Raw genomic sequence first — 26,120 nt, 5'->3', positions numbered from 1 at the left:
CTTATATGTGCCATGGAGGGACAGAGTTTTATGTAAGTACTGCAAGGCTTGTGCATGTCAGCTCGTGCTAGGTGTTTTGTGAAAGGGGAAAACTGATGGTGTAGTGTGGTGGAAACATAAAGCTAGCTAGCAGATGTCAATGAGGGTTGGCTAGCTTTACCTCACCTGGTGCCCCCCTTCCCGTCACACACACAAGATGTCAAAGCCCCCCAAATTCCAAGAGGGAGAGACACCAGCGTGCCCCTTTTAGCTCATCACCTGTAGCTTAAGTTTTCATAACGTTACTCTGGTTTTGCTGTGTCATCCCATGGACCTATTATAAAGTGTCATCCACAGGACCAGTAACATGTTTGACAATGGCGGTCCTAAAAGTTTATATCTTTGATCAAGTGTTATTTCACTGCTATGCATTAGTAACAGTGACATTTAATCCCTTTATAATTGGAGAAAAACTTCAGTTTTGCACAGAAAGTTTTTTTTTTTAATGCATTTAAATATGGGTGGGGATGTTGTTCTTAAAATTGATTGGTCGGTTTAGGGGTTTGGTCCAAAGAAAGAATTCAACATTTTATTTTTAATATCTCGGTCACCATCAGTTAAAGGAATACTTCACCCATACGGAACCAGCGTTCTATCATTATAAAATCACTATTATAATATAATGAATGAGGTTTTTCTTCCCTCAGTCTTCCCTTAGTCTTCCCTTGGCCCAGCTGTCCTGTTAATCCTGTGATGTCACAAGAAGGAAACTGTAGGGTTAGACACTCTTTCTGCCTTTTCTCAGGCTAGGATGAACCGATTTAATTTTTTTTTTTTTGCACATTTATACTAAATAGGATCTCCGATTTGCATTTCTTGATAAATTAACTTTAATCTATTAAAATGCTGATTAGTTTTCTGCCAAATGACTAATCAGTTAATCATTTTAGCATAATTCCAGCCTCAAGGAACCTCGTACTGGTGCCACCAAGAGCACACACACACACACACACACACACACACACACACACACACACACACACACACACACACACACACACACACACACACACACACACACACACACACACACACTCACACACTATCTCTCTCTCTCTCTCTCTACAGTTCCCAGTGCAGTGACAGTGTCAATAGCTGGCTGGCTGATTTGACTTCTTGTCAACTGCATCAGTGAATGTTTTCAGGCTTTGCAAGTTATTTTAAGGGTAGATTTTATCCAGGTAACACACTGGAATTATACCGCTTGTAACTATCATGAATGACACTTTTACTTGTTATTTAAGTTTCCTGCATTTTGCTCTTCATTTAAACCATTTTCAAGCTAAAAAAAGACTGAAATTCACTAGTTCAATGTGACGATTTGCTCATCAATCACATTTTTTTCTGCTGGCAGAAAACATTTTACTTTTAATTCAGAATCTGTTCATGTGTGGTGGTGTGGATATAGTTGTATTTCACAGTTTTAGACTTTTCCGCTATTACTTGGAAATGTGATTTCACACTGAACCTCTTATCAGCAGTTCTATAACAAACATATTTCATCTCCCACACATTCTGGGGCCTTTCTGCAGCCTCCACAAATAAGACTTAGCCTGCTGTGTCATGGGCATACACACCACCACACATGCCTTTCAAGAGGAAATGAAAAAAGAAAAAGTGTGTGACTTGGAAAGAAAAGTGAATCTGTACCCGGGGTGTGCCCTTCCCCTCCGTCCCCGCGGTCCTCCCATGTGTGTTGGAATTTCCCGCATGGACTGAGAGAGGGATCTTGCTCCGTAAATTACAGCGCCTTGCGTTTCAGAGGAAGACCTTTTATGGGCAGGGAAGTGGGTGTGGCCAACTGAGCTGGTGGCAGCAGTGGAGGGGGGAATCACAAGACAAGCAGAGAGAGGCAACGACAACGAGAGAGTCGATGCACAGCAAAAAGGCCGCATTGCCAGCGTGAGGGTTTTCGTCGTGTGCAATCCCAGTGCAATAATGTGCAACGGACAGCAGTGGCATTGCGCACGCGCTTCTGCAGATTAATAACAGGGAAGGACTCGTGTTTACGCAACCACGTCGACCCCCTTTTCCTCTTGACTTTAGATCGAGGGGGTGAGGTGTGGGGGGGAAAAAAGTACCAGGGAGTGAGTGAGGTCAGCAACATTGCATGAGTCAACCTTGGGGATGTATGCAGTCATCACCGCACGTCTGAGTTGTGCGGGTCTGTCGCCGCCGCCGCCGCCACTGCTGCTACTGGCCACGCAGAGCTGCGAGTGTGCGATCCTGCAGTCTGTAGCAGCTTTCATGACAAACACAGTAAGTATCGAGGCAGACAGCGGGCTGGAGCTGCGCTGTCCATGACTGTGGTGTTTCTGTTGTTGTTGTTGTGGCCCGACAGTGCATGTTTTTGTGGCCCACAAAGTTTTGTTTACCTCGCCGAGAAGAGCTGACGTACGCGCGCTGTGCTGTCGGTCCTCTGCTCCTCGTCTGTTCTCCTGATGTTTATGAGGTCTCAGATTGACTGCACGGACAAGAGACATGTGACGTACTAACCCATGTTGTCAAGTTGTATCGATCCGTGTTGTTTGTTTGTTAGCTAATATGCCGCCACACTCCTGTCACACAGGCTGCATTGTTGGCTCGGACATCATGGCTTTATTGAGTGGATAATCCGTTTCCTGCAACAAAGGGGTTTGCTCGTAAATAGCGCTGAGCTGGGAAGCGCAGAAAGTGATGTAGGGTGGGTATCCATGGACAGACTTGTCGTGAAAGGAGTGTGCATGTGTATTTCTTTCTTATATTTTCTTTACATGTCGTCTGGTGCACGCTGCAGGCCTCGCATGCCCGCTGATGCGCTAGCCGTGGCCGTGACACGCTGATTTTAAATAGGGAAAGGATGGATTAGTGCGGCTAATGGCGCTTGACATTTATGTTAAGCCAATTTGACGTGTTGCTTTTGTTTATTGGGCTAAACCCCAGGCTTGTGTAAGGTTGCACTTGTGATGCGTCACGATGATTCCTCACCTCGCATGCACAGAGGCTGCACACACACACTCACACACACACACACACACACACACACACACACACACACACACACACACACACACACACACACACACACACACACACAGCATGGTCGCTCTCCGATCAGCAAATATGTTTCTGCTGCACAGCGGACACATTCTGCAAGGAAGATGTGATTTATTTATGCACAGCATTTTCTATTGTCATAGAGGATTTTTAATTGGATTTGACAACATACAGCATATGCATGAGTAGCATCACATGGCATTGCTGAAACACACAAAAACACACACTGTTTGTTTTAGCGACATAGTGTGGGCATACAGTTTCCTGGGTCTGTGCTGCCCCCTGAGCCAGTGCAGGATCTGAACAGCTGCAGCTGTCTATTTTAAGAAGCTTGTGTTTTACTAGGCCATCGGAGCAAAGGGTGACAATTGTCCATCACTTCCTAGATTGTCAGAGATGGCCTTTGCCAAGTCCATGCTGTGGAAATTGTATTATCAATTTAAGTAATAAGCCTGCCATATTATTTTTGTAATATGCAGCAGGAAAGAGCTTTGATAAAATTGATTCTTGCAGCAATAAAAAGGTCTTGTTGGTCGACTGCTGCACAAGGCTGACAAGATTATTTGACACAGATGGAGCAGGGGTTCCATTTTTAACAGAAACAGTGTGGATCTGTGTGCATCTTGAAATTTGGCAGACTGCACTGTATAAGAAATCTGCTCCAAAACCTTGCCATCAGTTTATATTTTTTAGGTTGTTACCATGGCAATTGTCAAGATCCCCTACTACAGGCTATCAAAGCCTGAAAAGCCGTTTTGACTTTTTCCTCTGCTCCCCCACCTTCTACAGATCATGTCATGGTGACTCATGCTTGCTCACTTTCAGTTCAGTTACCCTTCCTTTTTTGAGTGAGCAGCCACGGTTCAAAGGGCTCTCAGTTGGTAAATGAGAAGGTTTCTATCACGTTTAACCTGCCGCCTGTTCTGGCAGATGTGTGGGAGAGAGAGCTTCCTTTGCAGGGCAGACCTCCAGCCATGAGGGGTTTGTGTTTTAAGTTATCGGGAGCTTTAGTGATTAATATTTTTTCCAGTGCATGACAGTATGTCCTTCAGTGCTGATGTCATCGCCCATCATTAAGCGTGGTGCAGTAATATCGTGTAATGACATTTCCAGGAACCAATTGATTCAGCTGTCTCTATCAACTACCTTCCGAAATGTTCCAATAGTATATGCAGGTCAGGTATGCGTGTCTGCCTGCATGCAGGACCTTATCCTTGTGTCATGTGAGCTCAGTGAATAATGACACAGTTTAGACCTACCCCTCCCCTCCTCTATTCCCACAGCAGATACCTTTCAGTGGCGGTCTATTGTTGAAAAAGCAAACAGCAGGTTTTTACATGGCTGAGGCGGGGATGATAATGAGACCCCCCCCTGTGGGGACCCCTTTAGTCCTATGGCTCAATGCTTGACCTCTCTCTCATTCTCTCTATACAGGGTGTTGCCCATGAATGAGGAAACCAGGCAGACTTCTTCAGATCTGCTAGTCCCAGGCCAGCGACCTCTGAGTGGGTCACAAAGAGCTTCAGAGGGGACCAGAAGATTACCCTGGTTGACTTTGCTACTGCTCACACTGATGTCAATGTAGTTTTTACAGATTTACATTGTTTACCTTTTGACTTTTGGAGTAATATCTTCAAGTGACATCCAGTGGAACTCCCATAGCTGGTTTGCTTGAACGTGTTCACCTTGCTCGGCGTATTCATGCCCGTCATGAGTGTGCCAGCCCAGCAGAAACCCAGCGCCAAAAGAACAGGCAAACGCATCACGTTTTTCAACGAACAAATCGGAGCAATGAAGGAGACATCTCAGCACCCAGATGGGTCTTACTATGTCCCAGGTGGCCCTGCCTCTGACCCCGGACAGAGCGAGGCTGCAAGTACTGTGACCTCCAATCCAGAGGGTCCCCACATGTACCTCAACTCTGTCATCTTCAGCCCAGATAAGGGTGACCAGAACCGGGGTCACTATCAGCAGACTGTACCTATGAAGTGGGCCAGCCCAGAGCCCAGTCAGCAGCATCCATCTCTATCCCAGCAGCAGAGAGCTGCCTCCTGGAATACCATGACCAACTGGGGACAAAACCTTGCTAACTACATTGGAGGAGCTAATGTAACGGACTCAAGGACCCAGAATACATTTGTGAAGTCCATTCATGACCCTTCTGGCTTACAGCCACATCAACAAGCCCCCAACAGAGCTGGAGAAAAGCAGCCTCTGGGGCCTACCCCTGCAGTCGAAACATACAGGGATGCTGTCAAGGCTCAAGGACTGGATTGGGAGCAGCAACAGCAGCAGCAACAGTCGCAGGCCTTTCAAGAGACCTTAAAACCTGGGGCGCTGAACGCTCAGCAGCACAGCACATCTCAACAAGGAGGAAGCTCGGTCTTGCAGCCTTTCCAGCTAGCCTTCGGTCAGCCCAAGCAGCACCTGCCAGCCTACTACCAGAACTTTCAAGGCAATAGGACAACCCTACCAAACCCACCTATCTACTCGACACAAGCCAAACCCCCGCACCCGTTGCAACAGTTGCAGAAGCAAGAACAAATGCAACGGCAGCAACATCAACAACAACATATAATCCAGCAGCAACTTCAACAGCAGCAGCAGCACCATCAACAAATGCAGCAGCAACAAATCATTCAGCATCAACAGCATGTTCAGCTACAGCAGCAGCAACATCAACAAATCCAGCACGGGCAGCAGCAACAAAAGATGCAACAACAGCAGCAGCAACAGCTCCAAATTCAGCAGCAAATGCAACATCAGCAGTTGCAACAACAAAACCCTCATGTGCTTGACTATTACAGTGCAGCACACAATGCACACCCTCTTCACCCCCATCCGCAGCCCGTGGTGGTGCACTCCCAGGAATCCTCCGCTTCGGTTCACCCAAAGGTCCAGGAACCGATCATCCAGGACATAACCCCAGAACCCGAGCAGCCCCCTCATCTCCAGTCACAACAACAACTACCCCAGACACAACTCCAATCCCAAACACAGCTTCGCAGATCACGCCGGCTCTCCAAGGAAGGGGGGGCGCCGTCCGACAACCCTTTTCTCTCCGCACCTTCAGATCAGGCCGCCCCTGGGCCGCCGCAGGGCTCCCAGAACGGGGCCCGTGACGTCCAGGCAGCACCCACGGGCGTCATCCAGAGCACGCGCAGAAAACGCAGGGTGTCCCAGGAGGTCAACCTGGAGACCCTTGCCCAGAAGGCCTCTGAAATGGAGTCTCTACCATCACATGCTCTAAAGGTAAGTGCTCCGTTTTTAATTCTGCCATTCTTCTTTCTTTATCTACTTTTGCATGCATTTCCGTTTTCCCTGCCTCACTGTTTTCCTTGTTATTTTGCTCACTCATCTGTTTCTCAGCTGTTTCCTCTCAAGCAAAAAGGGCCGCAGAAATAACCTTAAAACAGAAAAAGGACTGAGTGTTCTGAATCTCAGTGATTGCCTTGCGGTTGATATCTAAACTCTTCGCGAGCTGGAAGCCTTAATGGGGATTGGCTTACCTTGAGCTAAAAATCAAATTTTCTAGCGTTATCCCAGGGTATAATTGCAGTGGGACTTTAGGTCCCCGAACAAGAGCGGGAACTTGAACAAACGGTCTAACGCAACTGCCAGGAAAACTGTGCCAAAGCCTGTGTTGTTTGTGATTAACGTGTTGCTGGAAGAGATGCTTGATGTAATCAACGCCCAAAGAACTGAGCAGCTCAGCTCTGCCTTGTGAGAAAAATGAGTTGCTAAAACAAGACTTGTGAATATTTTCAGAGGGTAAATATATACTTAACAAACGGCTTGGTATGGGACTGTTCAGTGTCTCAAAACCTGATACTTCTCGGACTGGAACATGTGAAGTCATACACTTATCTCTGCTTTGCTTTTGTTCTGAAAGTCTTGATTGTGCAACAAGTTCAGTTGCCAAACAGCACTGAGTCAGTGTGTCTGTAGTTCAGTGCCTTGGATTTGCCTCACGGGTAGCTGATCATACTGACACACACTGTGTTTGGTTTCATGCCTGCACACCTCCCCCCCATCCCATCAAAGGAAAAAGAAACTCCAGCCTGGCCTGGCCTCGCCTACCCCCCCTTCCCTCTATACAGGGAGGGGTGCAGGGTTTGCCCGACCTGCAGTGCTCAGCAGAATATCTCTCCACCGCTCTGGTGTAGGGGCTGGAGTTTTCCACCAGCAATAATGAGCTCAGATCCAGCGAAGCCACACTGCTGCGTGCCTTTCTGCACACCAAGATGCAGCGTGCAGTGACAGAATGCATCTGTCTTCAACCGGCATGTGATGTGGTGGTTCAGATGGCTTTGTAGTTGCCCGTAGGAATTATTTGTTGCTCTAAAGCACACAAGCTGCTCATGCCCACTCATTATGGTCTCTAAGAAAAAAAATGTGAAGAATTCTTGTTTGGATGGTTCAGTCTTTGTCATGCACTCAAGGTCTGTCACTTAAGTGCCGCTCCTAACAGCACTGTATCAAGGAGGTGCAGACGTGCAAAATGCTTTCACTGAACATTAGTTCAACATTCTGTTTAATACTGAGATTTACCAGAGGTTTATTGTTTATGTTTAGATATTGTCTCTTGAGTACACGTCAGGCTCAGGTTCAATGCTGTATCGACCCATCTGTTAACACTCCATTTAAGGATATTGACCTAATTTTCTCTTCTTATTGGGTCTTCATGTTAAGTCAGTCACAAGGTTTTAGGGTTCCCCATTAAACATATTGATTATAATTACGCAACCTGACCAAGTAAAGGAGCAGCTGATTAGACCAGTTCATAACTTTGAATATGTCTCCTGAAAGTCTTGATGTGTTGAGTTTGTGAGCTGTAATATCACGTTTTGCCCAAATGGCCCCTATAACAAGCAACAAACGGATGAAGCTCTCTTTGATTTTTCCTTCAAATCAATCTTCTAACTATCACAGTTGTCCAGCTTGAGGAGTGACCCCGTCGAGGCGTTTCATCAATATTGATTACTGGAAAATGATTGTTTAAATGTTCAGCAGGCAATGCATTTGTTTATGTTCTTCATGTCTTGCATTAAGGAGAAAACGATTCTATAAGTAGCATTGTAACACCTTATCGACCTTTTTTCGTTAGGAGCCCCACAGGCCGTGGAGTCCCACGGAGCCTGAGGCTCTGAACACGAAGCGGCATCGAGACGACAGCCTCCTTCCACTGGTCATCCCTGTGTCTGTCCCAGTGCGAAGGCAGCAAGCCTCTTCTCCTGACAGAGATGAAGCAGCCCTGGCCTCCAGCTGGCCCCTCAGGCCTTCAAGCCTCCAGGACCACTGCCGCGCCGACCACAAGCCCTCGGTCATCGTCACCCGGAGACGCTCACTCAGGAACTCCTTGTCGGAGAGCTCAGAGCAGGTATGTAAAGATTTAGTATTACTTTGTTTCCGTTTGTTCTAAAGTTTTTCTACATTTTTTAAACTCTTAATTGATTAAGTTACAAAGTGTGTAGAGGTATTAGGGTGGAGATCCACTGTCATCCTCGGTCTGTCTAAACTCCAGCTATTAAATCCTCCCCGCCAACACACACACTCCCTTCCCCCACCGAGCTTCTTGTCTCCCCTGCCCCCATTTCAGTCAACCACACTTTTTTCCCTTTCCCTGTTTCATTTGGGGGGGGGGGGGGGGGGGGGTTCGTGAACTGGTCGCCCTGTCCCAGATCAACCAGATTATCAGGGTTTAGCGCTGCCATACTGTACATTGTGTACCATACAGTTGAGGGTTGGGGTGCCAGCTTTATAAGCATGCATAACTGTCGATGTGTGTGTTGGTTCTTATGTTTGTTCTACATTAACCTTCTTTTCCTAACCAGAATGGAGGACCTGACGGGGAGAAAGACGACGACGGCAAAAAGTCCAAACGCCGGCCCCGGCCCGAGCCTCTTTTCATCCCGCCGCCTAAACCGGGTTTATTCGTGGTCCCTCCCATCTACTCCAGCCTCACGCCTTACCAAAGCCACCTGCGTTCCCCTGTCCGCCTCGCAGACAACCCGCTCGCCATACCCCCCTACACGCCTCCGCCAATCCTCAGCCCTGTGCGCGAGGGCTCCGGACTCTACTTCTCCACTTTCCTGTCCTCCGCTGCAGCCAGCGCTCAGGGCCTGCCACCTCCCGCCACACCCAAGTCGGCAACACGCAGCCTATTGCGTTCGAGTGAGTGAAAAAATGCAATAAAGATAAGCTCATAAGACCTCTCTGAATTATCCATAGGATACTTAAGCTGTATTAGTTTTAAAGCATCTGATAATCTAGTATACAATCTGATTGAAAATAGATCTTCATAAATATTATCAAACTTAGTTTCAAAAACAGCTTTTTTTTCTGTCTAGAGGAAACCGTTTGACAGGACTGTGTGTGGGCGTGGCCGTATCAAACGGTCTCCCTGGCAACAGTCATTGTTTTTATAGAAAATTCAGGGAGAGAACTGCCATGATTGGTTCAAAATACTTACTGTGCTATAAGAACCACAGCATAGCCCGCCTCATCTAAAGCGAATTTCTGTAAAGTTTATCAAACTTAAATGACATTATCATTGATAAATATGCCTATCTCTTTTCAGATGCTTACTATCATGCAACTTCACCTTACTTAGGTTACCCCAAATTACATATACGTGGTTAGAAGGATTTTGTGGACTTGTGTTTACAGGGGCTTTAGGATGAAGTTGTGTTGTTATAAGCATTTTGCACAACATGGCCCATAAATAACTTTATAATAGACCACATGTATGATTCGTAAGTGAATTATCATAGTCCCTGTATAAATATTAGCACTGAATCTGACTGAATGACCCTTTTATGCATAAAATATTCTTGTGTTACCGTACAAGTTAGCTCTTGTTAAATATAGCTAAGTATAAGTCCTGCGGTCGTGACAGAAACCTTTTTGATAAATGTCACTGAGTGAGCTTCTTTTCTGTTGCTGCTCCCTTTTTAGACAGCTGCGACATCACACCACCCGTTCTGTCTGCTATAGGCGAGGCCACTCCAGTCAGCATCGAGCCGTGAGTATTCCTCCTCCCAACATCCCCAAATCATCATCTTATTCCATTATAGAAAGGGAGGACTTTCGTGTGTCATTTTCACTGAAATGATATGGGTTCTCAAAGGCACGCATTATCATGGAGTAGTAGTTCTGCAATCAATTATTCAGACCATAACATTGGGCTGAGTCACAAAATGATCTCCAAAGAGAACGTGGACTTCGTGAAACTCTAAACCCTCCTCTCCGCCACTGTTACCACTGGAATCTTCTGCTGTGTCATGCGCAGCCAGCAATAGGGCCTGCGTTCACTTTCTGATCTAACTTTGCAGTCTTAATGTTTCTCAGTGAAAGTGCATCCTGTCATAACAGCTCCATGTTAACTGACAAATAAAGTTCTTAAAGCACTTTGGACATCAGAGGCCTGTGTCTGTGCTCTTTTTAATATACAATATCTGGCTTTTGTTGACATTGAAGTGTTAATCCTTAAGATTTCAGTGCTGGTTCGTTTGGGTACCTTTGTTGTCACCTTGGCAACAGTAAGTGCAGTTTAACAATACAGCAAACAGCCGTTGAGCCGCTAATTTAGTCAGAAACTCAGCAGAAGAGCAATGGAGGTATTTGTTTACAGTGCAACCAAACAGACTGATATTGTTTTAGTAAAGAAGACGGTCAGTCATAACTGCACCTGCAATCTGATACATGTGGCCTGGTCCAAAAGGCTGCTTTTCCTGTGGCTGCTTCACAATAAAAGCCAGCCTGTGTTTCTCAAGTTAAACACTTCTTTAACGTTTAACAGCAGGATGCACTTTTGGCATGATCAGTAACTTAGTACAGCTCTGACACAGTCTAAAAGAGAGTAAACAGCGAGGCTGATATCGATGAGATAAAATTACATTGGATTACATGCTGTACTGTATCGTCTGCTGCGTTTGGTCCCTCATATTAAGGATAGGGAGGTAATCTTAAACTAGGGCTGGAATGTGGACTACGCCACTAAGTAAAAAAACAGAGCGGTAATAAGTGAAGGTAAATACATTGAATGGCTATTACAGAAGAAAAGCCCCCCGGACCGAAAACCTTAAGGATTATAACTTCAAACCTATTTTCAGGAAATCAAAATCAAACCAAATACGACTTCAGTAGAATATGGCCAACAGCCATGTTACTCCATAAATGTAAATAAAGCCAATAAAAGCTTAGGATGTTTTATGGAAGTTAGAAATGGAACAAAGAAGTCAGAGCTCTAAGGGGCAACGGGACTCTGTTCAGTTTAACCTGAAACCCCTTTGAACTATTAGTTAAGCCTTTTTTTTTTTTTGAGTTGTATGGACAGGAGGTGCGGTCCATGGGGACGCGTTGTGCAAGCTGTCGAGCAGTTAGTCAGGGTCGAGCCAGTGAGCCGTCCCATAAATCATGCTTTCAGCTGGGCATGATGATATTCCAAACACACCAGAGCCATCGCAGCTGAACTTGTAGCAGCCCACCTTTCCCTGGGGGGGAGGCTGCTAGAATACCCACACTCAGCTGGAAATACTGCAGGCCCACTGGAAATGCAGGGTAGGGCAGGGGAGGGGGCATGCATGCACAGGATTTGCCTGTTAATGTGACGCGGCATTATTTTTCACAACTCTTGGCACCGAGTTGTCTGGTTTCAGTTTACATGTAAGCCTATAGAGTTGCATGTATTTATGGGGTCAATGTGCATTTCCTCTGACTTTGAACGTGACTGTTGTCCCACAGCAGAATGAGGATCCACTTACTTTCAGTTCTTTAAATTGAAGAAGTGCACTCTTTGTTTCGAAAATACAAATTCTGAAAGGGATTTGCATTTTACTCATTATGCTGAGAGCACAAGAGAGCTGTGTAACGAGCTTGAATTTAAAAACAGTCCAACAAATTGCTTCGCTAAGAGCCTTAACAATCCTCTCGTGACTATTTTAAAGAGCACGTCAGAAAGAAATTAAAACGTGATCTCAGAAATAAAATAAAAAGAGCTTAAGTCGATAAAAGGAATCTGATATTGATACATGTCTTGACTGAAATATTTCAAGTACCAATGAAAACCTTCCTAATGTCGAAAGGCACTTGATGGTGACAAGAGATGGAATTCAAAGCCTTGTAACTCACGCCCATGTCTTGTTTTCGCAGGCGGATAAACATTGGGTCGCGGTACCAGGCGGAGGTGCCAGAGTTGAGGCAGCGGTCGGCTGTGGTGCTGGATCATCACAGAGCCGAGCTGCTCTGGGTTCCACTGCATCACCTGGAGGAGAAACCCGACTACCAGGGAAAAGGTTCAAACCAAATATTGTTTACATCACTTGAAAACCGAAAGCATCAATGCTGGCAAACGGGCTATTTGTGTGCCATTTGTTGGTATGTAAGGTAGATTCTCTTCATGTATTGTAATACTAACCTTATGTTCCTCAAATTAATCATTTTTTTTGTATAGAAAAGCACTGACTTTAAAAAAAAAAAAAATTTGCCAGTAGTCATTTGCCATTTCCTAAAAGCACAGATGTGACATTCTGCTATCACTTTAATTAGAGTCTCTTCAATAATTGCCCATCAAGCTGTTGCAATTTTGGATGTGCCGAGCAGAAAATGATCTTATTTTGTCCTGTATTACAAAAAGGTACTTGCGGTTTCAGCTCTCCAGATAGCACTGTTTATGATGAAATTAAATATGTTATAATAAACTTAATAGCCACTCAGGGGAAACTGTTGATCCTGCATAATTGGAAAAACAACAACACCATAAAACTACACACATGAGTTTTTTAATCAACTACCGTCGTCTATCTATAAAAGGGACTATGTTTTTTTCTCTGATGCTCACTGTCACTTTCTCTCGTCCCTTTCAGTGAAAGACCTCATGCACATGGCCTGCTCCAGTGTTTTGTGTGGAGGAGGCACCAACCAGGAGTTGGCCCACCATTGTCTGTACGAGTGCAAAGGGGACATAATGGTGAGCACAACACAACAGAACAATCTATGTTGACTGACAACGCAGGGAATTTAAACGCCGAGTTTCGATGTCGTCTTATATTATAGACCAGACTATAGTGGGATTCTTTTTATTTTTTTTTCCAAACTTTAAATCATTTAGAACAAAAAAAAATTCTTTCTTTCAAAAGCATAAGCATTCCTCCTTTGTATGCAAGAAAATGTAAAGCCTCAGGCGCACTCTGCACATAATTATACTCATTATCTCCATGGTAGCATTGATAGATTTCATGGTCTAGTGTCTTTTTACTGCACAGGAGCAGATTACAGCAATTGGCCTCTCATATCTTTTACACACACTTAAGTTATTATTATTATTATTATTATTATTATTATTATTATTATTATTATTATTATTATTATTATTATTATTATTATTATTATTATTATTATTATTATTATTATAACTTTTGTTTATTGTGGCTTTTTGCACCAAGCTAATTTCATGTAATATAAAAGGCATACATATAAACTAACAGCTTTTTTCTGCTGCTAGAAATTGACTTCTTGGTCTTTTGAACCCTAGACCTTGTTCTAACATGGTTTTCGCAAACATACAAAGGCATGAAAAAAGTCTCCCAGAATTGATAACTGTAAAGAGGTAGGATTAAAACTGAAAGTATGCCAGGCCTTGATAAGTAGTATGCAAAGGTGTCAAAATGTGATGACTGGCCTGCTCACATGAGGTGTAAACTAATCAGGTTGTTGAGATGCACGTAAACGTGTCCGTCCACTTCCTGCCTTAACTTGACGTGCTCTTGAATGCTCTTCATCTGAGCTCTCGATGATTATTGAACGGAAGTGACTGATCTGAAGACTTTCACTATGCTGTGCATTGAAACTCTGTGGTGGCCTGAGATGACTTGAGATAGTAAAAGGGGGAAAGTGGTGCCAACGTGCAGAGCAGATGAGCTGCACACGCTTGCCAGTGAGGTTTGATGGACAGGGTTATCTGTAGAGCTGAAACAAGAAGTGGATTGACATAAAAGTGATCATTTTTCAGACAAAAATTGCCAGCTTCTCAATTGTGAGGATTTGCTGCATTTTTCAGTGTTATGTGATAATAAACTGAATATCAATGAGTTATGGGCAGATTGTGGTTATACTGCAGTTTTTGTGATTTTATTTTTATTTTACACGCACATGGTCAAGGTTTCATAAATATGACTGAGGAAGGTCAGAAAATGTCATGTGTGTTTACAAGCTCGGCGAGTGTCACGGAGAAATCTGATTGGTCAGACATGGAGCTCCAACTTTTACTGCATTACAGCAAAACCACTAATAACACCTGGGCTCATCGTCAGGGACAGTTCAGCATGCAGTGCGGGTTATTCAAGGATGCAGCCCTTCAAACAAAACAAGCTCCTCCTTGACCAGTGTATTAAACTGTGCTTTTCAAGCATGTTGCTCTGGCTCAATTAAAACATGATAGTAATCTGGCGTCAAAGATGATTTATATTAAACACACAAAAAGTGTTTAATAAAAAGCTTTTTGAGCACATTTTAAACCTCATGTTCTACTTGTGTAAAGAAGACCTATTTGTTTTATAACAATAAATTGCAGTAGATCTAATTAAAGGATGAATTATTGGACGATGTGCACAGAGAAAGCAATCTCAAACTGTGATCCAAAACTTCCATCATTGGAGATGTTCAAGCTGGTGTTGACTCTTGGAAGTAAAAGGCAGAGCGGTGGGAGCGCTTTGTGGTGGGTGCTGGTGGAGATTTCAGGCCCCAGCGACCAGCACTGGTCCAACGTTGTCAAGGAAACTCTACAAGGGGGAAGGAGGGTAGAGGGGGGGGGGGGGCGTCGTCGTCAAAGGCTTCCACTCTCTGCAGCTCAAATCGCCGTCTTTCAACATGCACTCGCTTTCTTTCTCAAAGAGCACAAAGTTAATTCTTACTTTGACAGTGCCAGGGAGCGCATCATGATCATTATAAAGCACTCGGGTACTTGGTACATACCAGAGAGACGAGAACAATGGTTATCTCATGCGCTGCCCTGGTTACCTGCAAGCAACTTTGTTTCATTGTTGGGGGTGTATTTTACGGCTTTATAAAACACAACTGCAGCGCCTAATGGAGCCAGAGTCCTCTTGCTCGCCAGGAGCGACATGCTTGTATAAAGGTTCATAACAGTCACAGCTGTGCAGCTCAAATGTGCCGTGCGTCTTCACTTTTCAAACAGGGATGAAATTGTTGTTTGTTTTTTCAGGCTGCTCTGTCCTTCCTGTTGCTGAGGAATCCACTTTTCCCCAAGTCGCATCATCTTTCAAACTACCACTACTCAGGTAAGTCTCATCAAAAAAGGATTTTTTTTCTTCATGTTTACGTACCTACATATGAATCACGTGATTAATCTAGCTCAATTAGTAATGAACACGATCACTAATTGCAGCCATAGATGTACTGCACCAACATGCCTATGTAACCCAAAGTTGACTATATTTATTCTTAGTTAATTGTCATAATTGTCTTGCATACATTTTTTCTTTTTTTTCACCTAGCCCACTATGCAGACACTCAAAAGAAAACACTCACAATTAATAGAATTTTACCATCTCAACAGAGACTTTGTAAGGCCCCTGGTCTTGTCTCCAAGCAGTGGCAGCTGCAGTAGTGAGAGTGTCAGGGTGGAGGCAGTGGGTGACTGTGGAGGATTGTCAGGGTCAACGTGATGAGGGAAGGAGGGGAATAGGGAGGGGGGTTTTTACAGCATGTGGTTAATCCCAAGCAGTAGACAGGCGAGCCATTGTTTATCTAGGGATTTGTGTGTGTGTGTGTGTGTGTGTGTGTGTGTGTGTGTGTGTGTGTGTGTTGTGAAGGGTGGGGGGTGGTATTGCACTTGTCAGGGGGGGTCTCCACACGTTAAGAGTATAGTCTGGAAGCAGTTCCTTGCTGAATGCTGCAAAGTGGCCATTAACATGCTTTTTAAAGGTCTCCCTCTCTCTCTTTCTACCTTTCTTCCTCTGTCTCTCTCTCTCTCTCTGCTTCCCCCCACTTCAGGATCAGACAGCTGGAGCCCAGCTGAGAGACGCCAGTTCAACAAAGGCATCAGTGCATACAAGAAAGACTTCTTCATGGTGCAGAAACAGGTATGTTGTGGTTTCTAGACACAAGAACAGGATAACACAACAAAAATCTCTTTCTTCTAATCTCAGCTTCATAGCGGCTCTGTGCTTTCTTGGATCAGTTTCCTCTATCAACGGTTTGCAGAAAGAAAAAAAAAGAAGAAAAATTTGCAAACAATATTTTCCCTGACTATGGGTGGGCGGGGAAGAGGGGTAGCACAGTCACTCTGGAACAATGCCTCCTCCTTGTTTAATTATTTGCAGTGTCGCAGTCAATTATTGCTTTTCCACCAGACTGGGAAACTATTTCATTTTCTCGTCCCAACCACTTCAGTATTAAAGGGCATGCGAATGAGAGGCCAAATGAACGGTTTTAGAGTTTTAACAGTGTTCATTGTCCAAAACACCAGAGTAAAGGCTTTTCTTAATTCGATTTATGAACGTGCTTTAGACCCTGAAGCAATGACGCTCCTCAAAACAAATGAGGTTTTATATTATTATTTAAAGTAGGGCATTTATTAGTTTTTTTTAAATACAGAAAAAAATATGTACAAAAAACCTAATTGATGGGGAATGTGTGTGTGTGTGGTTCACAGGTGACCACTAAGACAGTGGCTCAGTGTGTGGAGTTTTACTACACATACAAGAAACACGTGAAGATCGGCCGCAGCGGGACGCTGATGTACGGAGAGGCCGAGCCGCTAGAGAACAAACCAACCGAGGAGGAGATGGACCACAAGGTCAGTCACATGTCACATATACCATCTGTACTGCAGAAACAACATGTGTGTTGGGTTGCCGATTGTACAGACGTAAAGTAAATAAATTGTAATTTCATAGGGAGAATGGAGACTCTGAGAATAAGCAGAATGAACGGGCTGCAAATGACCATGCCCCACAAACAACCACATGACACAAACACATGAGTATTTAGAATGATTTTACGAAAAACAGTTTACAGGCTTCTGCAAACACGCTTCAGCAGCATTGTCTGAAGTAATCGGAGACTATTGGAGCCGGTGTCTTGAGTCTATCTAGTTAAAGATCAGCAGGAGGAATGCGATTGTTTGGCTACAGGGTGATATGATCAAACATGAAACGGCAGGGTTTTATATGGACGTTAAGATGCAAAAGGTCACTTCAGAAATGACGCCGCTCAGAATGTCTTTTTAAATATGTACAACTAATGGCTAATAACCTAGAAACACCTTAAAACCAATCTTCAAGTTCGTCTGATCCAGCTCCAAGCTGTAAACATCCCTGTTGGAAGTTTGGGTCTTCACATGTACTCACTTTTTTTTCTTCTTCTTCTTGGCTCAGAAGGGCTCTAGCAGACTGGAGCCACAGCAGGAGGAGGACAGCAGGAAGTGGGAAGGGTCAGCTGACAGGAAACAGGATGTCGGCCCCACCAGGGGGACACATACGCTGCAGTCCACAGAGAACGTGAGTGTGGAATTGATTGTCAGCGCTGTGTGGGGGGGGGGGGGAGGAAGCCAGTAACTGAATGACTATGTACAATAAGAAGATAAAGGGATGAATGGCACAACGGTGTGTTTATGTTTCTCCATGTAGTCTGAGTCACTGTATTGTCCCAAATATGAGATGACTGGGAGAGTTACTGATAAGACGCCTTCTCTCTTGAATCATACAAGACATGATGAGAATGATTTTTCTCGTGCTGTAAGATCTTTTGAGCCCTTCGTGGTGGCATTCACTTTCAACTTTACAGTTATTCACATTTTCTACATTTGACGGATAAAAAGCAAATACACAAAGAGCCATCCCATATGAAGTAAAGGGATGATCATTAAACCAGGCAAATTTGACTATAAAAATTTCTCTACATATAGTAATCATAAAAAAACAATCCCAACCCTTTATTCTGCCGTAAAGATGTCGAAAGTTGCTTTTTCATCAATAGGGTTGGACAAAACTTGCTAGCCTAGCATCATTATGGCTACAAACTAACACAAAGGAGCCAGTACACGCCATTTAAAGACACCATCTCTATATTATTAATACAAACTAATTTGTGGTCGTTGTTGTATCATTAGTAAGGACAACAAAGCAAAATAATGCTACAGAAGTGCAGAAGTACATAAGTAGGTCAGTGCTTCATCTTTACTGGCAATGTTGTGTTAATGAATACTGTGGTGGCTATATTCTAATTACCATACAGTATGTATGTTCGTTGTTCCCTAATTTATGCAGAACTGGGTATCCTCAAAGCAACTTTGATCGTAGGGTTAATTCTTTTGTTTTCAATATTCTTAATGATGTGTTTGTTTGCACGTACAGACCCGCATATATACATTCATTTAAATTCAAACAAAAGCCTGTGTACGTGACTTAATTACAGAGACCTCTCCTCACAACTGGATGACTTTAGATATAAATGGAACAAACCTTCCTAGTTAGAAAACCCCCAGTTGGCCTCATCAGACTTGACACATTTGTCCTTTTGAACTCAGCCAGACTCTGTGTACTGGTGAGTGGGTGTTGAATTTGCTGCCACCTGCTGGACGTTTTAGAGGAAATAAACTTGGCTCATGTCCACTTCCCCTCTGGATTGTGTAACCCCCATTGTGTCTGTCAGTAAACAATGACTCTGCAAGAAACCTTTTTATCCTTCGCATTGCATTTCACTGGACAGCACACTTAATAATAAGTTGTTTGTTAAGCGGCCAGGCTGTGCTTGTTTCTCTTTTCTTAAACTGTGTTAAAGATGGATCATCATGGTCAGTGATTCGGGAAAATGCTTGTTGTCCATATCGCTCTTAGTCAAAATCAGTGAATATCTCCTCAGGATCTGCTACCTGTCCGCACTGTATTGAACTGAAAAAGAAATCTGATGCTGAACTAAACTGTCATGTAAACATAAGGGTATGTTAACAAAGGGGGCCCACAGTTAGCTAGCAACTTGCCCTTTACGCATAGGCTGTGTGTTAGCGCACGCACACAGACACACAGTACGAAGAGGAGATGTTCACTCAATTTGACACAAAGTGATTTTGACAACAAGCGATCTCCTGTATCACTGACTCCACCTTTAACAAGCACATGTGTGCACACCGTTGTAACACTATCCAACATAAAAGGTTCTCATAAAGTAACTTCGCCCTCATTACTTTCTTTCCTAATTACTCTCGGTGACTGTCTTAAAACGCCTCTGGAGCTTTCATGTTAACTCACAAGTCTCCCCCCCTTTTTTTTTTACTGTGGGTGCAGCCAGGGACCGTCCTGATCATGAAAGGCCAGGAGGACCAGCCACTGTCCAGGGTCATCCATCCCCCCCACCCGCCCCTTCCCTCCGCCAAACCACGCCACGAAGCCGGCAACGCACGCAACAAGACTATCCCCGCTGCTGCAGCCGCCGACAACAACTTCCCACCCGCTAAGGAGGGCGAGTTCCCCTGCAAGAAATGTGGCAGGTGAGCGATCGGAAAACAATCTATCTCCTGCTGTTGTGTTGGGAGACGTTGGCATGGCTCTGTTTACTTGTGCACAGCTGACAGCCAGGCGTTACATAAGTGCCCTTAAGGCTTGCTGAATGGAAGGTACCGACATTTCAGCGGGGAAATATTTCTTCCGCTGTGTACGCCCACTTGAAATATTTATTGGTAAATAAGAGTCGGTAGTAAACAGTGTCTCATGTAGTTTTGAAAGGACCCCGACTCATCCTGCCGTGGGGTTGAGATTAAATAACAGCTCGTCCACCCGGGGCTTGTTATTGCCAACTGTGTCCTAGCAACTGAGAGACAAGAGTGGATACTGCACATCACGCCTCTCTCTCCTCAGTGACTTGACAAGAGCTTCTCTCACCTCTTTTCCTTTTTTCTTTTTTTTTGTTTCCTTTTTGAAATACTAAACCTGCTCATTATAGATTTACCCAACGCTACAGAGGCTGATAAAGTAATGTTACAGGAAGTCCAACCGGGCATATCTGATGTTTGCAGTCATTAAAAAGGTTTGGAGAATTGTATGTTTGTGGAAAAAAGCTTCACATGTGCACTGTCACATGCTGTGGTATTTGTTGATCAATACCCAGCCCCTTATTTCCATGCATCACACTGAACTTTGAACACAGCCTTTAGGTGGAGAGAGCAAGACAGTAATGACTGACTTTAGCTACAGAACTCTGCATGCAGTGTCGAACAATGAGCACATTTTGTCTGTTTTCGCAACCAATTAAGCCCTGAGTTTCTATTTCCAAAATGTTCATTATCCTTTATATAAACATGGGAGACCCACTGAGCCAAGACTCTTATTCAGGGGTTCCCTGCGACACATAACAATTTATACATTTAATTTACAATAAGACATAAAGCATAACGACAAACATGGGAACATGTTGGCAACAAAAACAAAGGACACATCATGAAATAGACATGATGACTGAGGCTGGCAGTTAGTATCCTCTAGTCTTTTATGTTTGTGCATTCTATTCGTACCAAACTCTAATCTCCCGCTCAAGAGGTTCATGTCAGACCTTTGCTCGTGATGAAGCTCGGCGTCGGTATACTGGGAATTTAGAGAAGGTCACCAAACTCCAGGAACTATTAAAAAATCAGATTAAGAAGTGCCTCTCCCTGCACTGCTCTTTTCCCCTTTGAGACATTCTCCTCTTAACATGAGAGTTTAGAGGTGTTTACATCAATCAACACTTGCAACATGGCACAAGTCTGAATGCTGTCTGAGTAAGATTTTACTTACTTATGCCTCTTCTTCCCCTGTCAGAGTAACATAAAGTCCATTTATTTATACATTTGAATAAATATAAGTATATTTTTTCTCTCATGCAAAAGACATGAAACTCATACGACTCCAATTATAATCAAACCAGCTGTCCTCCTCCTTATATTTCCCATTTCTTCCGATACAGTTTGTGAGCAAATAAGAATCACGTGATGGCCCAAGGTTAACACCTTTTTTATTTTTGTGCTTGTGCGTTGTTAAAATAGGCCGCAGAATTCTTCATCTAGGAAAGTCCACGGGGGGAATAATCAGTGTGAAGCCATGGCAGGCATCCCAGTGGTCGTTAATTCATTATTAATAATTTCCTTTTAAGATAAACTTTAAAATCCATCATTGATGCCGCCTTTTTAATCCTCAATGTTGTTCATTCCCCAGGCGGCGTGGCACAGCTTCCTCTGTTACACCAGGAGATATTACAGTGTGAACATTGTGGTTGTTGTTGGTTAAAGCCCCTGTAAACCCAAATCCACAAAATCCTTTTAATGATGTCATTTGAGGAGTTAGTTGCATGTGTAGTAAGCATCTGACATGCATGTCTGGCATATTTGTCAATCAAAATAAAAGATATTGTCTATTAAGTTTGATAAACTTTACAGAAATTCGGTTTAGATGAGGCGGGGGGCGGAGGCTGTTTAATTACAGCCACGCCCACACAGTCCTGTCAAACAGTCTACACAGTAAAGAAGCAGTTTTTTTTAACGAAGTTTCATATTATCTATGAAAATAAATATTTTAATAAGATAAATTTTAATGCTTATTGAGACACTTAACTTTACTATTTTAGAGCAGGTTTCCAAAAGCCTCAAAGTTCCTGTCCTGTGCGCATAAGGAACAACATTGTTACTCACACTGTTGAGTGTATTAACGACATAAAGCCGATGTAATGACGTTAGCCTCACGTGTTGTTAACGTATTCCGTGTGTGAAAAGCCCTTCTGCATTAAGCCCCTCCCCCTTTTGTGTCCTGCAGGGTTTTCTACAAGGTGAAGAGCCGCAGCGCCCACATGAAGAGCCACGCCGAGCAGGAGAAGAAGGCGGCCGCTCTGCGCCTGAGGGAGGAGGAGCAGGAGCGAGCGGCGGCTCAAGCTCAAGCCCAGGCCGCCGCCATCTTGGCCGCGCGGCAACAGAACGGCACGTGGCAGGCTGCAGGGGACAGCACCAACGACAGCTCCACGGGCGGAGAGGACGAGGATGATGAAGACTGGCAGTAAGAGAGACAAGAGACAAGGCCGCGCACACTGACTGCTTTCACGCAGCGCGGCCTGCTCTTAATGATGGGAGGAGGACATTTTTAAAAAAGAAGAAAAAGATGAAGAATCCCTCCTGTGAACTTTGTGTATAGTTTGTGGAACAAGGAGACTTCCTTCGGTTGCTTGGCACATTTCAGGGACAGATTTACTCCTGTGTATGTGTTGGTGAATGTGTGGATTGACTGAGAGTGTGTGTGTGTGTGTGTGTGTGTGTGTGTGTGTGTGTGTGTGTGTGTGTGTGTGTGTGTGTGTGTGTGTGTGTGTGTGTGTGTGTGTGTGTGTGTGTGTGTGTGTGTGTGTGTGTGTGTGTGTGTGTGTGTGTGTGTGTGTGTGTGTGTGTGTGTGTGTGTGTGTGTGTGTGTGTGTGTAACATTAGGTGTGTATGTGCTTTCTTAAGACGCCCCTTTACTCAGCTTGAAAAGCTTTTTCAGGAGTTTTACCTCTCTTGGTCACAGGGCTCGGTCAAACAAAGCCATGCCGCCTCTGGGCGCTGTCCTGCCCGCCGCCCCAGGCCTTCCTCAGCACTTCAGAGTCTCGCCACGTTTCGGTTTTTTACCGGCGTGGTACTTGTTGGACCCCATTTTTATTTAATTTTTCCTCTCTATCTTTGAGCCGTGAACACAAGCGTGCTCAAGCTTCATCCCAACTGGATGAAGTTTCGGTGATATGAACACTGTAATCTGACAGTTAGATGGATGGATGGCATGTGCAAATTGTTGCCTTTTGTTTCGCCGCTCTTCTGCACTCAAGGCTGCCAAAAGCTTTCTCAGATGCATGGTTCGCACCGAATGGGTTCCCCCCTTCTCTCTCTCCGTGAGCGTTGTTCATTCGGGCTTTAGTTCTGTGAATCCCACCCTCCAGCCCTCGTCACTTTTTTTATAGTTCTCCAGTTTTGTTGCTCACTGTTGATGCCTTGGATGTTTTGATGCTTTTTATCTTGAACTGACAATCAATTTTACACTGTTGTTGTTGTTTTTTTATATAAATATACAGGTAAACGTTACTTTTTCTGCCTGTGTAGCTATATATGGTTATTGTTGTTGTTTTTTTGTGAATATTCTTGTTGATGATTATTAATATTATTATTATTATTATTATTATTATTATTATTATTATTATATCCTGGTTTTTGGCTGCAATTTAATTGAGCGCTTTTCTGTACTTGTCCATATCTTCTTCTTTTTTTTATTTAAACGAAAAAAACGAAAATAATGCTATTTGCTGCCTGTTTATAACTGTGAGATTTCTTTTTTGGAAGCCAAGAAATGAAGAATAAGGCAGAAATGTATGTGCAATAGAACAAATTGATCCCCCCTGCTACCAGAGCCCCCACCCCACCCGTTCTGTGTAATGCTTAGGACTGGCTGCTCCGGATGCCTCGCTGTCAACCCTGTAACTGATAGGGGGGGGCACTGACTGGGACTGTTTCAACACATAACAAAAAGTGGGACAAGGCAACAAACGGCACAAACAAATTCAGGATATCAATGTTTATATACATGTCAGAGGTTCACTTCTTTTATTTTTTTTTATTTTTTTAAATTGTCCACATCCTCCTGATAAAAAGCCAATGAACTGCTGATCCAAACTGCCCACCAAACTCAACCCAGATTCTGCAGGCTTTAACAGGAGAATTTAAATGTTGACGTGAGACGTGCATTTACTTTTCTTTATACACAGACTGTTTTTTTTATTGTAAATCATTTTCACTAAATTATTTACTAACCATATGAGAAACACATTATTTAATGTAATCCAGACTTACCCAGGATTTTGCAGGTTTTTCATATTTTAAGAAACGCATATCAAAGCATATTAGAAATTTTTTAAGACTATTTATTAGACTAGTATCCAAAAGTTTACTCCTCCTCGCTTTCCCACTGACTGTAAACATGTCAATAAATGATTTACTGTCGGCAACACAGCAACAGCAGATCTCTGCTCAGCCAGAGTTTACTTTTTATTTTAACACTTCCCAAATACATTGTCTTTTTGTAAACAAACAGGCCTTAAAATAAGTGAAAGCTATACTATTTTGTGTAAACCATGCCTAGATCAAATTTGGAAGATTGCAGGGGATTCTGAATGCTGTTGTGACACTTGTCCAAAATGGCCACAACCAGAAAAACACAATATAGAAGAATGGATTCTATGGTTGCCCTATGGATCTTATCCAGTCTCAGACAGCGTTCAGATCGTTGTGACACAAACACACTGTTGATAGCTTGTCTATGTAGGTCAGCAGTAACTGAAGGGCAGCTCGACACAGCTTACAAAAGCAGTGAGACAAACTATTGAAGAATTTCATGAAGCTGATTTGAGCATTTGACAGTTTTTTTCCTAAATACAGCATAACATCTGAGGTGGGCAAGCTGCCTTGCTGTGATTGAAGGCTTAATATTAAACATATAATATAGTATGACGCTAAATGTGTTTGTTTGTTGCTGACAGTAGGCACTGAATTGGACTGTTGAAACGGCATGTTTTGATCTCTCTATCCATCTCAACGTATCTCTATGTTAAGCCCTTGGGCCCCGAGCCAGCTTCTGTTGCCATAGCAACAAATGGGTTAAAGGGTTATTATTCCTTCTAAAGGACAAACTGCAGTGGGCAGTTGAGGGGGGCAGCGGGAGGAAAAAACAGCTCCAATTACAAGTTACTCCACAAGTTAAACCTTGGTCTATGCACAGACTGTTGTGTGTGTGAGTGAGTGAGTGTGTGTACGTATGTCAACTTACTGTTGAAAGTGTGTATGCAAGTGCTTTGAGGTCAAATGTTAAAACTGTACGCCAGTCAGTGGGGGGTGGGACGTTTTGAAGACTGTTCACGTGTTTGGTATGTTAATTTATATTTTTATTTTTATTTGGACTTGAGGTTCTGTAGTGGGAGGGGAAGGGGGTGTCATCACCTTAAGGTTTTTTCAAGCTGTTTAAAAAAATTAATAATACAAGATTAAATCGAGGCCACGAAACAAACGCACAGCTGTGAACTATTTTCCTCATTTCATCCATTTGGTCAAGGGGATTTCGAGGGGACAAAAGAAAAGGTTTATTTAGCTAAAGATTAGAAAATATATGACTGAAAAATCTATGTTTGCGTTCTTTCTATGCTATTTTCATAATGGGGTTCACACTAATGATGAAAACCCGTAAAGGAATCTCAAGTGCTTTTTACTACAGTGTAACTTATTTGTTTCGATTTTTGATTTTTACCACCTGTGTTTTTAGTAATGATTTATGAAGCACTGTATATTAAAGTTTTAAAATATTCATGAAGCATTTTCAGTGTGTCAGTTTTTTTTTAAATATCTTTCCATTCTCTTGCCGTTCTGTCTATAAATCTGAAGTGGAGGTTGTGTTGATGGGAAGCGCTGCAGATGATAAAGCTGCACAAGGGGGCAGCATTGTTGCAGCAGTTCTCTTACCTTAAGTACCTTCATAGAGCAGAAGAGGGCGCTGTTGTAACACCAGCTGAGGGCCAAACTGTGCTGTGTGCTGCATAAGGTTTGGATTATTTTCTTTGGCAGAGACTTCAACTCTTTTTTGGGGTCTCATATTATGGTTTGATGGGTTGAAAGTGTCAAGCCTAATACTCCTTATACTACTTATAAAGGCTCATCTGGGGTTATAGTTTTATGTATCTTCAATGGTTCAGGTTTCACTCACAATGGTCATGCAACCATTTTATTAAGTTTCGGCAAAACAAACATTTATAGTAATGTGCCAGTTTTGTTTACCCAGTTTATTCATGTTTTTGATATCCATGTCTTCGTTGTATCTATGCTGTGGCCCAGTTTTATCATCCACATTGTCAAGGCTGTTCTCTGCAAGATTTTACCTTAAATTACACCCATAATACCGGCTTGAATTGCAAAAATCTGCAGATTGAAGGAGAGAAAGAGCATCCCGGATGCCCTGCTGAGACATAATAAATGACCTTCTACCAGTTAATAATTGGAAATT

General features: G+C 43.3%; 1 protein-coding gene across 2 annotated transcripts; it reads left to right on the top strand.

The window, feature by feature from the left end:
* On the top strand, nucleotides 1-25,397 carry mideasb (mitotic deacetylase associated SANT domain protein b). Of its 2 annotated transcripts, none has more exons than XM_080042419.1 (13): nucleotides 1-32; nucleotides 4,510-6,327; nucleotides 8,183-8,455; nucleotides 8,910-9,249; nucleotides 10,033-10,099; nucleotides 12,229-12,371; nucleotides 12,942-13,045; nucleotides 15,299-15,374; nucleotides 16,090-16,178; nucleotides 16,751-16,894; nucleotides 17,475-17,597; nucleotides 19,383-19,585; nucleotides 21,879-25,397. In XM_080042419.1, the coding sequence occupies exons 2-13, from the start codon at nucleotides 4,777-4,779 to the stop codon at nucleotides 22,117-22,119; spliced, it is 3,354 nt and encodes a 1,117-aa protein (XP_079898545.1). In that variant the 5' UTR covers nucleotides 1-32; nucleotides 4,510-4,776; the 3' UTR covers nucleotides 22,120-25,397. The 2 variants fall into 2 exon arrangements, with proteins under 2 accessions (XP_079898545.1, XP_079898544.1); XM_080042418.1 differs by lacking the exon at nucleotides 1-32 and adding an exon at nucleotides 1,957-2,298.
* Nucleotides 25,398-26,120: the final 723 nt, after the last annotated feature.

The sequence above is a fragment of the Ammodytes marinus genome (genome assembly GCF_949987685.1).
Source record: "Ammodytes marinus genome assembly, chromosome: 15".
In the NCBI taxonomy this organism is placed as follows: Eukaryota; Metazoa; Chordata; class Actinopteri; order Uranoscopiformes; family Ammodytidae; genus Ammodytes; species Ammodytes marinus.
The sequence above is the reverse complement of the archived record's forward strand: the minus strand, read 5'-3'. Positions and strand labels throughout refer to the sequence as shown.

Coding starts and splice junctions, on each gene's coding strand:
- mideasb (XM_080042419.1), top strand. CDS start 4,777: ATGCCCGTCATGAGTGTGCCAGCCCAGCAGAAACCCAGCGCCAAAAGA. Junction 6,328..8,182: donor TACCATCACATGCTCTAAAG/GTAAGTGCTCCG, acceptor TTTTTTCGTTAG/GAGCCCCACAGGCCGTGGAG. Junction 10,100..12,228: donor ACTCCAGTCAGCATCGAGCC/GTGAGTATTCCT, acceptor TTGTTTTCGCAG/GCGGATAAACATTGGGTCGC.